The sequence below is a fragment of the Lissotriton vulgaris genome, chromosome 3_1, assembly GCF_964263255.1.
Source record: "Lissotriton vulgaris chromosome 3_1, aLisVul1.2, whole genome shotgun sequence".
NCBI classification, from domain to species: domain Eukaryota; kingdom Metazoa; phylum Chordata; class Amphibia; order Caudata; family Salamandridae; genus Lissotriton; species Lissotriton vulgaris.
In genome coordinates this window covers 2,098,030,032-2,098,045,071 of record NC_141689.1, presented here as the reverse complement: position 1 = coordinate 2,098,045,071, position 15,040 = coordinate 2,098,030,032, and the positions used below count along the sequence as shown (strand labels likewise).

General features: G+C 49.4%; 1 protein-coding gene across 2 annotated transcripts in view; it reads left to right on the top strand.

Annotated features, from left to right (window-relative positions):
* Nucleotides 1–14,561, top strand: part of FIP1L1 (factor interacting with PAPOLA and CPSF1) — a 604,847-nt gene extending 590,286 nt beyond the window's left edge. For both annotated transcript variants that reach the window (XM_086962650.1, XM_086962648.1), the window contains exon 17: nucleotides 14,207–14,561. In XM_086962650.1, the coding sequence (XP_086818776.1) occupies nucleotides 14,207–14,354 (148 nt within the window). In that variant the 3' untranslated portion in view covers nucleotides 14,355–14,561. The remainder of the gene's footprint in view (nucleotides 1–14,206) is intronic.
* Nucleotides 14,562–15,040: the final 479 nt, after the last annotated feature.

Sequence of the window (15,040 nt, the reverse complement as noted above, 5' to 3'; positions counted from 1 at the left end):
ATGTAGGTAGGTGACTTTGAGCGGCTTGTGGCTATCTCCTCCTTTTTATCGTCCAAACTCGCCTCGAGCACCCGAGCAATGGGACAGTCTCGCACAACACTCCATCCCTCGCCCCACACTCCATCCCTTGCCCCACACTCCATCCCTCGCCCCACACTCCATCCCTCGCCCCACACTCCATCCCTCGCCCCACACTCCATCCCTCGCCCCACACTCCATCCCTCGCCCCACACTCCATCCCTCGCCCCACACTCCCTCCCTCGCCCCACACTCCCTCCCTCGCCCCACACTCCCTCCCTCGCCCCACACTCCATCCCTCGCCCCACACTCCATCCCTCGCCCCACACTCCATCCCTCGCCCCACACTCCATCCCTCGCCCCACACTCCATCCCTCGCCCCACACTCCATCCCTCGCCCCACACTCCATCCCTCGCCCCACACTCCATCCCTCGCCCCACACTCCATCCCTCGCCCCACACTCCATCCCTCGCCCCACACTCCATCCCTCGCCCCACACTCCATCCCTCGCCCCACACTCCATCCCTCGCCCCACACTCCATCCCTCGCCCCACACTCCATCCCTCGCCCCACACTCCATCCCTCGCCCCACACTCCATCCCTCGCCCCACACTCCATCCCTCGCCCCACACTCCATCCCTCGCCCCACACTCCATCCATCGCCCACACTCCATCCATCGCCCACACTCCATCCATCGCCCACACTCCATCCATCGCCCACACTCCATCCATCGCCCACACTCCATCCATCGCCCACACTCCATCCATCGCCCACACTCCATCCATCGCCCACACTCCATCCATCGCCCACACTCCATCCATTGCCCACACTCCATCCATTGCCCACACTCTATCCATTGCCCACACTCCATCCATTGCCCACACTCCATCCATTGCCCACACTCCATCCATTGCCCACACTCCATCCATTGCCCACACTCCATCCATTGCCCACACTCCATCCATTGCCCACACTCCATCCATTGCCCACACTCCATCCATCGCCCACACTCCATCCATCGCCCACACTCCATCCATCGCCCCACACTCCATCCATCGCCCCACACTCCATCCCTCGCACACCCTCTCTCTCGCCCTCCCTTTATCTCTCTGCCCCTCCCTCTATCTCTCGGCCTCCCTCTATCTCGCCCTCCCACTATCTCTCTCTCACCCTCCCTCTATCTATCTTTCGCCCTCACTATCTATCCTATCACCACAGCATCACTCGGCACCACCACAGCATCACTCAGGAGCACCACAACATTACTATGCGCTACCAAAATGCTTAGAAGTACAACAGTAACTTACAATATTATTATAATATAATATTATTGCCAACATTGCTTAATATTTTGCAACAGCTAACGAACCCCCCCCCTGCGCTGCATGCCGAAAAATCCGTTACTCATTGCAATAACGTTGCTGAGTTCTTCTATCAGAAAGTAAACACTATTTACTCAGCCTTCCCCCCCAAAAAAATCAACTCATAAATCCAATCCAACATCCCCCCGGCTCCCTCCCCTCTCTACCTCATCATACCATGACCCATTTCCCCCTACTAGACCTCACTACCCTTGAATCACTAGCGCACAGTGTCAAATCCGGCTCGCCGGAGGATCCTGCTCCACCTGACATAATAATGGATGCCTCCCAGATCACCCTGCCCATTATTAGGGAGGTACTAAATGCATCCATTACCTCCAGCACTGTGCCGACCGTCTGGAAACAGGCCATGGTTAGGTCGCTATCAAGAAACCCAATTTAGACCCGTCTGACTTGGGTAACTATCGTCCCATCTCCCTGCTCCCCTGGGAGAGCAAGGTCCTAGAAAAACATATCAATCAACAGCTAGTGAACTTCCTGGAAAATCATCACGTACTAGACCCCACCCAGACGGGCTTCAGACCCAAACACGGGACTGAGACCGCTCTCCTCATGGTCACCGAGGAAGCTAGAAAAATCCTAGATCAAGGAGGATCAGTGGCAGTGATCCTCCTTGATCTAAGCGCGGCTTTTGACACGGTCAGTCATGACACCCTACTGGACCGTCTGTCCTGCGCCGGGATTAAGGACAAAGCCTGGATATGGTTTAAATCCTTTCTGGAGGACAGATCCTTTAGAGTCTTTGAGGGTGAGTCCGTGTCCTCTAGCAGACCTCTAAAGTGCGGAGTTCTCCAGGGCTCCTCTCTGAGCCCCGCACTCTTCAACCTGTATATGAGGCCACTGGCTGATGACGTCCGCCCTTTCGGAGTTAAGATCATCTCTTATGCGGACGACACGCAGCTGGTGGTCTCACTGGCGCAGGAGGCAAACCGGCCTGCGCCAGGTGGGCTTAGAGAGTGCCTAGAAGAGGTGAAGACTTGGATGTCTTCATCATCCCTCAAGTTGAATGGGGACAAAACGGAGCTGATGCTCCTAGGCCCCTCAGATCTTGGCCTCCCCCCCCCCCCCCTCCTTGTGGCCCCCGTGTCTGGCCCCCCCCCCTCCCCAGCCCCCAAAAACAATATTAAGAGCCTTGGAGTGTGGCTGGACAGATCTGTCCTTCAACGTTCAGGCCACAAAACTATCGGCCACCTGTTTTGGCATCATGAGGATGTTAAATAAAATCTTCCCCCTCCTTCCCATGGAGGCCAAACAGGTGGCCATACAAGGTCTTATACACTCACGCCTTGATTTTAACAATGTGCTCTATCTCGGTGCCCCAGAGTACACCCTGCGCAGACTGCAGATAGTGCAGAACTGCGCAGCGCGCTTACTGCTTAAGATCCCTCGTAGACAATCAGTGAGGGCCGGACTGGTTAGCCTTCATTGGCTACCGGTTCGGCAGAGGGTTCTTTTTAAGGCAATGTGCATAGCCCACCAAGCATTCTGGGACACAGGCCCCAGCATTACCCGTGACCTAGTCACTCACTACATTCCCAACAGAAGCTTTCGCTCCAGCCAGACCTTTCTAGCAGTGGCGCCAAGAATAAAAAGATCCAGATCAGGTGGAAGGACGTATGCCCACAATGCATCCAGAACCTGGAACACCCTGCCACTGCATCTCAGAGCCAATCCCAACCTTACTGTGTTTCGTAAACAATTAAAGACCCTCCTGTTTATTTCCCCCGTTAACCCTTAGCTTCCTCCTCCTCTGTTCTCCGGTAGGTTCTGGTTACTCTAGCGCTTGGACGCCTCCGGGCAGCAAATCGCGCTCTACAAGTTTACATCTATTCTATTCTATTCTAACAGCTATCATCTTGCAAATCATCTTTATACACCAATACAGACTTTGCTAAAAATGTAATGCAACACATTGTCATATACAATGCCAATAACTCAAACTTTAATGCTGCGAGACCTATTGCATTACAAATGCTTGTTCTCATACCAGTCCACAATGCAAGTAAGACGCAGCAAAGTTTAAAACATTTATTTTGAACTACGTGATCTAAGATGCAGTATTTTGGCGAACATAAGCAGGCATAGGATCAGAAATAAACAAGCATTTACAATGCAATGGTTTTGCCTTTGTTAAAGTTAGAGCTATTTGCATTGCTCTTGACATTATTTGTATTTGTTTTTTAAAAAACATAAATAAATGGCATTGTCATTTACAATGCAACTAGCTTTATTTCTCGCAAATGACACACACAAACACCCACAGAGAGCCCCCCCACACACACCCAGAGCCCCCCCACACACAGAGCCCCCCACACACACACCCACACAGAGCCCCCCACACACACAGCCACACAAAGCCCCCCACACACCCACACAGAGGCCTCCACACACACCCACACAGAGCCCCCACACACCCACACAGAGCCCCCCCACACACTGCGAGCCCCCCCACACACTGCGACCCCCATTTCAATAGATGTGTGATGCTTACCTGGTACTAAATCGGTCCCTGCATGGCTGAAAGGTTGAAATGGTGTAGGAGGCAAGGGGACAAATGTGAGCATCGAGAGAACGGAGTATAAGTTTGAGATTAGTGACTGGGTGAAAATAAAATCAGGAAGGACGCAGGGTGGTCTTTCCAAATTAGATGGTCTATTTCAGGTAGAAAATGTCAGTAGGTTCTTTGTGTTCTTGAGGGGGGATAGGTCCAACCGGCACCATAATCGGACGTTTATTGTTTATACTCATTCACAACAGGCAACTAGGCAGGATGGTCGACTCAGAGCCCAATCAGCAGTGAAGCAACAAGGTCCCTAAACCTCCGTAAAAGCATGTGTAACACTGAGGGGCCCTCCTCACCACACACAGGGCTTGATAGAACTTAATTAGTTCCATACTGACAATTATTGCCAGACCAAAAATGTGTTTAAAACAGTAACATACACACTTGATATCTAGGAGAGCTCACCGTGTAGCACTGCAGACCCCAATACTCATTTTTGCCTGCACACCCTAAAAACGACCACATACAACATGTATACACTTTACGCGTTTAATAGCAGTTGACTAGGAAGTTCAGAAAGCTTTTTACAAGCGAGTAGTCCGCCTGCTCACTTTTTTTCTGGGTTTTCCGCTGCTCGAGTTCGCATTTTTAACATGAAAAGCAAAAGGAAAAACACAAACAGACTCGATGGGCTACTCAACATATCTAATAATATACAACCGGATATTTACGTGTCTAAAGTTAACAAATGGGTTTTGGCAACTTCCAACTGAGCGAGGAGTGATGAAAGTTTGGGTGAATTACAGAAATAATTCTGAGAGTACTGTCACTTATCCACACCATAAGCGTCATCTTCAGACTATTCAGGCTATTAAGCACCAATTCTGAAGAGCAACCAATCTGCTGCTAGCTGAATAGCCAGAACTGTATGGAGGTGTCAGACAACGTTAACGGGCATTGGCAATGTAGGGCTAAGGATAAATCAGGTAGGCGAACCACTTTGGTAAACATTGCGAAAGGTCGACATGCAGATGGGACAGCTACCCTTCGAGAGAGCAAGGTTGACAACGGGGAAACCCTCCTTGGGAGAGGGCATGTGTGAAGATGACGTGTAGTGAAAACCCCGTCGTGGAATTAAAATTACGTTGCACAGAAAAAGAAAGAAACATTACGTACCCAAACAGTTGTACCTTTCCCTTGCTTCCTCCGGACTCCAGACATGCAGCGATCCTAGGCTGTGTGTGTGTGTGTGTGTGTCCCAGTCAATTACCGGGCGGTACTGAGCATTTTATCAGGAACCAAACACCGCCAACTCTCTACATGACAGCACACGGTGATAGGAGTCCTTACTCTGGATGCACACCTCAGCGGGCAATAAAGGGGGTGGGGCGATGTGTTCTAGATCAAACTCTAGAAGAGCTCGGCCTTTCTAGAGTGCAGACCACAGTGGCAGACGTCCCTGCAGGGTTACATACCTCAGAGTGGGAGATAAGGGGGACTGGGTGTTGTGGGTGACTATCTGGAACACCGTGCCCTTCTCAGAGTGCCGGGCACCCGGCAGACGGACCACCCCTGAGTGGGGATATATTGAGAATAGTGGGTTCCAGATCCCACCTTAGGACAGTCCGGTCTTTCTAGAGTGCAGCCCATGGGGCAGGCACCCCAAGGGCACACACCCAGCGGGGGGAGGGTGATACAGAGAGCAGTGAGTTTTGGGGAATACTCTGGGACAGCCAACCCCGGATATGAAATCATATACCACAGCGTTGTTGCCAGAGCGGTGTCTCAGTATTAGTGCATGTATTGTATAATAACACACTGTGGCTGCCCTGGCTGCGGTCTCATGCTGGACACGACACCCTCAACTGTTTTATGAGGGATTTGAGGTGCATCTTCCCCCCAGAACAGGAGAGGTGACAGTTGAATGCAGCAGTGGGTTATTTAGTGCTGTGCACGTGTCTGCGCCTGCCGAGAATAGGCGCTACACCCCACGGTCCAGCTGTGAGGTGGAGGGGGGCTCCTCCTCTCCAGGGAGAACGCGATACTGCGAACACCCAGGCGCGACAGGGGCAGCAGCGAAATGTTTGCAAGACTCCCTTGAGCTAAAAAAAAACCAAAAACTTAAAAAGACGCATTTTCGTCAACTAAAAAGGACTAGGTGTGGGGGTAATACACTATAGACAAAGAAAGGAGGCGTTATACCCAAAATCAGCTGTACTTAAATAGATTTCATTTGACATTAGGGCACATAATAGCGCTTAGAAAAGTGACCCGAAGCCCTCTGTTTGAATGGCACTCGCAATCATTTCCACAGAGGGAGGCTTTTTTTTGTACGTGACAAACCTGTCCCAAGCACCACAAACTCTAAACGCAAACTATTAAAGTTTTGAAACGCCCCCTGATGCTTCTCAAGGACGGCTAAGTCAGCCTGGCTCGCACTAAAATAACCAGCTTATTGTTGGCAGGGGTCAAGTTTCCCGGGAAGCATACATCTCGCTATTTCCATATTTTCTATGACCGCAAAAATTGTAGCCGGGCAGTATGTTGCAGATGTAAAAATAGGTCACTGACAGTGGCGGTTACATTTCCACGACTTAACAACCCACAAAGCAAAAAAGTTGAAACAAAAAGTGCGTCTCCTACAATGCAGCGGGAAGGGGGCGGGAACGGCCACACACTGACAGTGGAGGGGGGGGGGGGCGGGAACAGACACACACGGACATAAGGCAACAAAAAAACAAAGCACTCACGCGAGCAGGAAGGCGGGTGCCGGCTCAATGCCGGACCAGATTCGGGGGCGTTCCCGAGAATCGGCTTTCGGCTGACGTAGCGTGACGTAGCCAAAAGCCAAAAATTCTCGGGAACGCCCCCGAATCTGGTCCGGCATTAACGGACAGGCCCGTCTTCCAATGGCTAGCCTCCATTTATGGAGCTAGCCAGTGGAAGACGGGGCGGATTCCCAGCCCCCATACTATACTCATTAGGTTTTTCCTAGCGCATGCGTACTTCGTACGCATTGGCTAGGCAAAACCTAAAAAGTCAGTATTGTTACAATTCCATAAAACACAAAGGGAGAAATCATATTACAATGATAGTGGAAACAGCTGCTATAGCGCCTTGTATACCACCCTTCCCTGCTAGGAACTAGGTTTTATAATAATAATAGAAGGTCTCTTAGGCTTGAATGTGGAAGCCCATACCTCCAGGATCAGCAGAAGTGAATCACATCAGGATCAGCAAAGCTCTCTGTCTCTGGAAACGATAATCTTCCAAGTGCCCAAATCATTCATGCAGTGCAATATTAAAGGCACTAGAATTTCAGTTTGCTGCAGCCGTGTTTGTGTTATGTCTGCAGCGTGGGCCGATCAACCTGAATAACAGATACATTGTTATGGTGACCTTTAAGGCTTCTGCACACAGCTTACAGGCTGAGGTCACAATGTAAGTCTAGGGATGTTAAAAACAAACCGTTCTCAAGAGAGGAAAATCCTAGCAGTCTAACTTACAACAACAGTTATATGTAGTGTTGTGTGCAAAAGCTGCAGGGTGGCAAAATGGTGTTTTAAATTCAAATAAGCTTATGCCAACATAGCAATGTGTGCAATCAGAGCCCTGTCTTCACTACAGCACCAAATCCGACTCTACATCTAGCACAAGGCCAGTTCCTGCGGCATCGACGTCTGAACATATGCCACCGACCATGGAGGAGGGTGTAGATCCTATAGTTCTGTATAAATCTGAGCCAAATCAGTTTAAGCCTCTTCTAATGCGGCATTCAAGTTCAGTTTCTATGCCCCCGGCCCGATACATCCGGACTGTGATAAGACAGCACCTTTGTCTAAGAGCCGACCACTATTGCTACACAGTTATTTAAATCGGACTCCGACCAGAGCCAAACAACTTTTGTTCCCACAATATAATTTTTGTGTGGAGCTTGTAGTGGGCTGGACAACGCACCTTTTGGTCCTTCAACCGAAGTCTGCTTTAGTCACCATGGTGATTAAACATAAGTGTTGCAACGTAGACAATCCTCATCTGAACCCCTACTGCTGTTCAATGAGGCCATGACTGACATCTTCATCGGCACTTCAACCAAAACCTGCTTTTGCCCACACGTAAACACACATGTGGGTGGCCAGTTAGCTCTTTGTGGGTTTCTATGGGTCAAAGAACGGCAAAGCAGTTCATAAGTACTCGAGCCAGCTAGGTGGATATTCCTTTGCATTAAGATCACCAACGGGATGGCCAAGAAGCAACCTTCAGAAGTGTTGAAGGCTCTTTCCATCGGGGTCAATGTTGCTACCACTGCCTTAACATGCAGAGTGTTCACACTCAGTATTTTTTAGACTGCAAATAGGCATTAGTGCACACATTCACTAAGCAATATAGCCTTGACAGACAGGAAGGGTATTGTGGTAGTTATATCCTGCAGGAGATTTTGGTCTCAGTCAGTGTTCTGGGGAAGCACTCCTCTGCAGGCTATTCTAAAGGTGAGGAATCTGCGGTTAGAAGTATCCATCAGAACATCAAGTTACTTGCTGGTAGATGCTCTAACCGCAGTTTCCTCACTGCCGTCCCAACTCCCCATTCTGTGGAATTGAGTCTTTTCCATCTAAAAAGTTCCCAAGTAGAGATCTGCATAGTTGCCTGAAAATGTTTTGGGGGCTGTGTGTCTGAGGTCTCAGACAATGTCCAAAAAGAAACTGACGTCAGTGCACTGGGCGGAGCCTATATGTGGCTCCTATTGTCATTCCTCGGGTGGAGCAGAGCCTCACGGTACCCCTTACTGGAGAACAGGCGCTATGCTAATAAAAATCTCCAGGGGATATTTTAATTTCGAGGAATTCGTCCTGCCAAATGACAGCTAGTACCCTGAGGATGATAATGAGTGTGCTGATTAGGAGTATCTGATAGAGATTTATAGCCGCATCATACCCAGGCTGGATCCGAAATTATTTCGCGAGCAGTACCCTTGCACACTGGTAGGTGGCGTAGTTTGGCTCCGCATTGCATCGTCAGTATTGTACTTGCTGGAAGTGACGTGCACTTTGCCTATATAGACACCACCCCAGTGCACTGATGTTGGTTCTTTTCTTTCCGTGCCATTACAGATCTTGAGAATAGCTACCCCTTAGTCATTTTTGGTTAATCTTTTTTCAACTTTTGAGATTTTTCCTCCTGGTGTGGCAGGATATCATCAAGGCAGGCTTCAAGCTCTGCGGCGCCTGTCATCGATCGATGTCGTTCACGGACCCGCACCTTGTATGCCTCTGGTGACTGGAGTACAAACATTACCTGAAGACCTGAGTTGATTTCCCAGCTGTGAACCCTAAGCCTTCAGAGAGCTAACCCTCAAGCTCCTGGCGGCTCAACATACGAAGCTGCAACGATTGAGGTCCCAATTCAGAGGAGGGTCCCAGGACGGGTTGAGGAGTCCGAGATCATCGTCACACTCAGTCATTGTGTCATTAGGGTAAGCCACCACAAGAAAAAGACGGAATTGCAGAGATCATCAACTTCTCCTCATTCATCGGTTGATGAGCCGTGGAGCGTCCGCAATCGAGGCCTGGCTGTGTGATTGTGTCATCGCCTGGGCCTGCTCTGCATACCCCTTAGTTTCCGGGAACTGCTGCAACCACCTCCCAGCTGAAAGAATTCTATGAGTCTATGCACCTCACATTTGGACAGCCTGTTCCCTCTGATGCAACACAGGCCCAGTGGGTTCAGGAAGAGCCCTTACTGGATCAATGCCGGTTGCTCAGCGTCTGTCGGGCCCCAGGGATCCACAAATGGAGCTGGATAGGCACCAGTCCTGAGGCTGCCGCTCCCAACTGCGCCACCCCCTTTGTATCCCTGACTCCGCGCCAAAGGGGTGTCGCCCAACTGGCACCAAGTGGAGGCTTGCCTTTTAGGCTGGAGTCTGATTCCTATTCTTATGGGCTAGGGCTAGGACTTGGGGGAAAATAGGAGGGGTCGCTGCACCCTGAAGAATACCTGCCTTATGTCACCTTGGACTGGTGTGCGGACTGGTGAAGTCAGTGGACTGAACACTTTTCCACTTACTGGCATGCTTTCTCCTTCTAGCATGGCTACAAAAGAGGGAGCTCATTCGCAATGGTGGTGAGGAGAGTTGTTGAGGACCAAGGCCTCAGTTTTCCTTCAGTGGCAGGCAAGAATAATGTGTTGACAGAAATGCTCCAGCCAGGAGTGTCCCCATCAGAACCGCTTCCCCCCTTTAATGAGGCAGTTACTGATGTCCTGCATGAGACTTGGTCCAAGCCCAGCACAGGGGCTCCTGTGAACAGGACGATTACCCGCCACCCCACTCCTGGGGTCCCACACTTCCTCAAACAGCACCCAACCCTGGAGAGCTTGGTGCTCTAAAGCTTCACAACCCACATAAATCCTGGCACTTTTTGACCGCATCACCGGATCAGAAATCCAAGAGGCTGGGCAACTTCGGCAAGAAAGATGTTTTTTTCCACATGTCTGGCACTGCGGTCTGTGAACTCCACGTGCCTTTTGGGTTACTATTCCAGTGCTCTGTGGTACACTGTTGGGCTGGTGCTGATAAAGGTCCTGGAGGAGGCCCAAGCTGTACTCTCCCAGTCTGCTGAAGACTGGAGGGATGCAGCGAAGTTCATAATTCGATTTGGACTTGACATGACCAACTTATTGGGCAAAACCATTTAATTCATGGTAGCTTTATGACGTCCAAGAATCTCTCATAGACTTTGATGGCTCCCGTCTCTTCAGAGACTAGGCAAATTCAGTGCTGGAGCGCTTTAAGGACAGCAGCAGGTTTACGGCCAGGCCCAGCTGCCCCCTATCTGCCTTTCACTTCTTTTGAGACCACAGAAGGGGCTTCCAGCCACTTCTATATTGCCAATCCACTGTGGTGCGCAAGCTTCACAGCCTTTGTGTGGCCACGGATGCGGTATCAACCTGGCCTCTTAGGTCGGGTAGTCCACCCCAACCCCAGCAGCCACAGTCCTCAAACCTTCCTAATCGGCTCTTTTACCATCATGGACACCTACGGAGCGGCACTATTTGCCATCGCCTGCCTCACCACGGTCCAGAACATCGGACAGGTGGGTTTTACAGATCGTTTGAAGGGGCTTTTCCCTCTCTTAACACCTTGACTGCTGCAGCAATTTTCCTTGGATGCTGAACTCCTTGAATACCCATTGTTCATGACGAGCTCAGCTCGTCAAAAGCACAGCTCCACTGTGCCTCATGACGAGCTGAGCTCGTCATGAGCATGGAAGGGGTTAATGCCAGCTACTGACGACAGGTTGACGCAGGACTACTTAGGAAGGTAGGAGATCATTGTCCTATCCTCAACCTGGGCTCTCTCAATTTCTTCCTCGAGAAGGGTAGGTTCAAGTTGCACACTCTTGCTCCGGTCCTGACTACCCAGGTGATTGGATGGTTACATTGGATTTGCAGGATGGATACTTTCATATCCCCGCCCACGTTTTACGTGCGGTTCACAGTGGGCCACAAGCACTTTCAGTTTGTTGTCCTTCCCTTTGGCCTCAGTAGCACCCCTCAGGTATTCACTAAGGTGATGGCGGTGGTTGCAGCTCATCTGCGGAGATCAGGGGTGCCAGCCTTTCCCTATCTCGACGACTGGCTGTTGAAGGCAGGCTCACCACAAGCTGTCGTCTTCTACCTCCAGACTGCGGCTGACCTCCTGCATTCACTCCAATTTAATAGCAGCATGTCAAAGTCTCACCTGATTCTCTCTCAGACCCTCCGTTTCATGAGAGCTGTTCTGGATACGGTGCAGTTTTGGGTACAGAACGAAGAGTCTAAGAATTTCAGGCTATGATATCAATGTTTGTCTCAGTCCTGGATTTATATGAAACTAACTCTGAAGCTGCCAGGCCCCATGGCCTCCTGCATCCTGCTTGTAACACTTGCCAGCTGGCATATGCAGGCTCTGCAGGCTCTGCAGTGGGACCTGAAGATCCAGTGGGAGCAGCATCAAGGGGATTTCTCTGACATGGTCAAGATATGTGAGAAAACTGCAGAAGACCTGCAAAGTGGCTTACAAACCATGATTAGGTCAGTGGCAACCCCTCTCTTTTCCCCAACCAATTGGCATTGAAAGTCTGTCTACCCTCTATCAAGGGAACTCCAGTGCAAGTGTTCACGGACAACAACACCGCCATGTAGTACTGCAGCAAAAACGGGTGGGGTGGGGTTGTAGACCCTTTGTCAAGATACCCTGTTTCTTTGAACATGGCTGGAACAGCAGAGCATATCCCTAGTAGTTCAACACCGGACGGGCTCTCTGTACCACTGGGCAGACAAACTTAGGCAAAAATGCCTACGGGACCACGAATGGCGTCTCCATCCAGAGGTAGTGCATGGTCTCTTTCAGAAGTGGGGAGATCCTTGTTAGATCTGTTCGCCTTCGCCGAGAGTGCGCATTGTCATGAGTTCTGCACACTGGAACTTCCAAGGTTGCACTTAATGCCACTTTTTATCTTGAATGGAGCTCAGGTCTCCCTTTCGCCTTTCCACCCATACTACTCCTGCCCAGATTTCTCTAGAAGATCAAAAACAACCAGGCCCAAGTCATCCTTGTGGCTTCGGACTGGGCACAGAGAGTGTTATCTTGAGCATGGGCATCGGCCCTCCGATCAGACTGCCCCTTCATGAAGATCTTCTGTCGTATCAGCAGGGGAGGGTTCTCGGCCTGAACCTGCCCACAATCTGCCTTAATGCGTAGATTGAGCAGCGACAGTTGGCAGCTTTCGATCTTCCGCCCAAAGTCTGTGATGTTATCTTGGCAGCCAGATGTCCCTCCACCAAGACAGTATACTCCTGCAGTTGGGGGACATTTGTGGCATGGGGTGCAGAAAGGCAGATCGATTCCCTTTCTACTCATCTTTCTCTGGTTCTCCTTTTCATTCTCTCTCTTGCCCAGTAGGGCTATGCTTTGGGCACTCTCAAAACCTATCTTTCTGCTGTCTCAGCTTTTCTGGAGTTGCCCGACCAGCCATCCCTCTTCAAATCCCTATTGTAAATAGGTTTCGGAAACATTTACAACATTTGTGTCCACCGTCCCCTTTATCTCAATGAGACCTCAATCTCATCCTCACTTTCCTTATGTATGCTTCCTTTGAGCCGCTGCACAATTATCCACTCGGGCTCCTTGCCACCAAGACTGACTTTCTCGTGACTAAAACATCTGCCCGAAGTGTCAGTGAGCTTCAGACGTCACCCAAGCCTCCCTCCCTGAACATCTACCCAAACTATTGCTTCATAGGAGAGCTTCCTTTGTACCGAATGGATTTCTAGGGACAAGGCTTTCCCCTTTTAGGGCCCTAGTGTTCCAAACCCGTGATCAGTTTACTCTGTGGCTCTGCGCTTCTGGAGTGAAAAGTTGCAATAAGTAAAAGACGTCAGTGCGCTATAGACACCGTACCTGTGACATACAGCGTGGGTGACGCCACGCGGAACCGAACATCCCCACCTACCGGTGCACAGGGGTACTGCTCAAAAAAAAATTACGCCTGTAGTCTGATGCCTGGGGATAATTTTAAGTTAAGGAATCTGCAGCTAGATAGTCTCTACCAGATAAGGTGTTATAGACGGTAAGTAACTTGTTCCTCAAGATGCCCTGTGTCTCAGGGCAGGACTGGAGCAGGGCATTTCACTGGTGGTTTACACCTGGCGGGCTTTCCGAATGCCAGGGCGGACAAACTCAGTCGCTCAATTAAAGAGCATTTGTAGAGCGCGCAGTTACTCAAGAAGAGTGTCCTGAGACTCAATCGAACTGCAAATTCCTTACTGACCCACCAATCCTCCCAACTCTACAAGCAGATTTCTAGGAACAGGGCTGTTACTCTTTCAGGTCTCTAGTTCATCCATACCAGTGGTCAGGGTTATTTGTGGCTCCGCATTCCTGTGGTGGAAAAGAGACTGACGTTTCACGAGCTACGGTACTGCCTATAAAGGCACTGATGTCATTTCTGGCGCAGATGGCAACGTTTACACGGCACATAGCAGTGTCCTACTCATGAAAAAAAAATTCTGATCTAGTTTGACTCTGTAGGATAATTTTACGATATGGAATCTGCAGCCAGATAGAGCCTCTACCGGATAAAGCATTACCGAAGGTGAGTAGCTTGTACAACTGAGTCACCATTAAGGAGCCTCCATCCTTTGGTGTTATGTATACACCTGCAGGGTAATAATGAGAGACAGCAGACTACTTTACATAAGTCTATCAATAATTATGTTTTCTTCCTGTTTCTCACACTACATTATATTTTTGTGTTCCTTAGTACCAGCAGGCGTCGACATGACAGTGAAGAAGGGGACGGCCACAGGCGGCATAAACACAAAAAGTCTAAAAGAAGCAAAGAAGGAAAAGATGCAGGTGGCGAGACTCTTACTGAACACGATAACAATGATGGTGCGGCTGGGGATTAGCTAGGCGAGATTTTAACTTACTGCATATACTACTGGACAGTTATGGAAAAAATAAAATTTCTGTCCGATGTTGCAGAGATGGATGATAAATTTCATTTCTTTCTGGTATTAAAGTGACTCTTAAAATCTGTTCTGTTAGCATGTAAACATGACGTTGATTTGTTTTCAGTTTATTTTGCAAATAAAAAGTGATTTTTTCATGTTCTATTTTCGGCTGATTTTTTAAATGTATATTGCAATGTAACATAATAAATGGTATACATGTTCTAATTCCTCTTGCACCCAATCAACCTTAAAAGAAATTCACTCACATTCTGCATGCACTTGCGACCAGTGAGATCGAACCCTGCTTATCTCATACATGAATCTCCTTCTCTCCAATTCACTACACTGTTGCATTATTGACATTTCAAAGTCCACATTACTCTAACTAGATCTCTTAAAGTACACCTGTATATGACTTAACAATTCCTCCTTGCAACTCCCTATCAATTCCACTACACCTCTTCTGAATCAATTTGCAAATCATACCCTCTGTTATACCAAATTGCAAACCATAACAAAAATGTCAACTCCTCTCATCACTCTTGCATCCTCGTGCATGGTCCTCTCATTCCATGTCGTCTTGCTCGAAAGCAGGTGGATCGACTTTGTGGCTTTTAGCGATCTCTGGCTTTCATCACAAG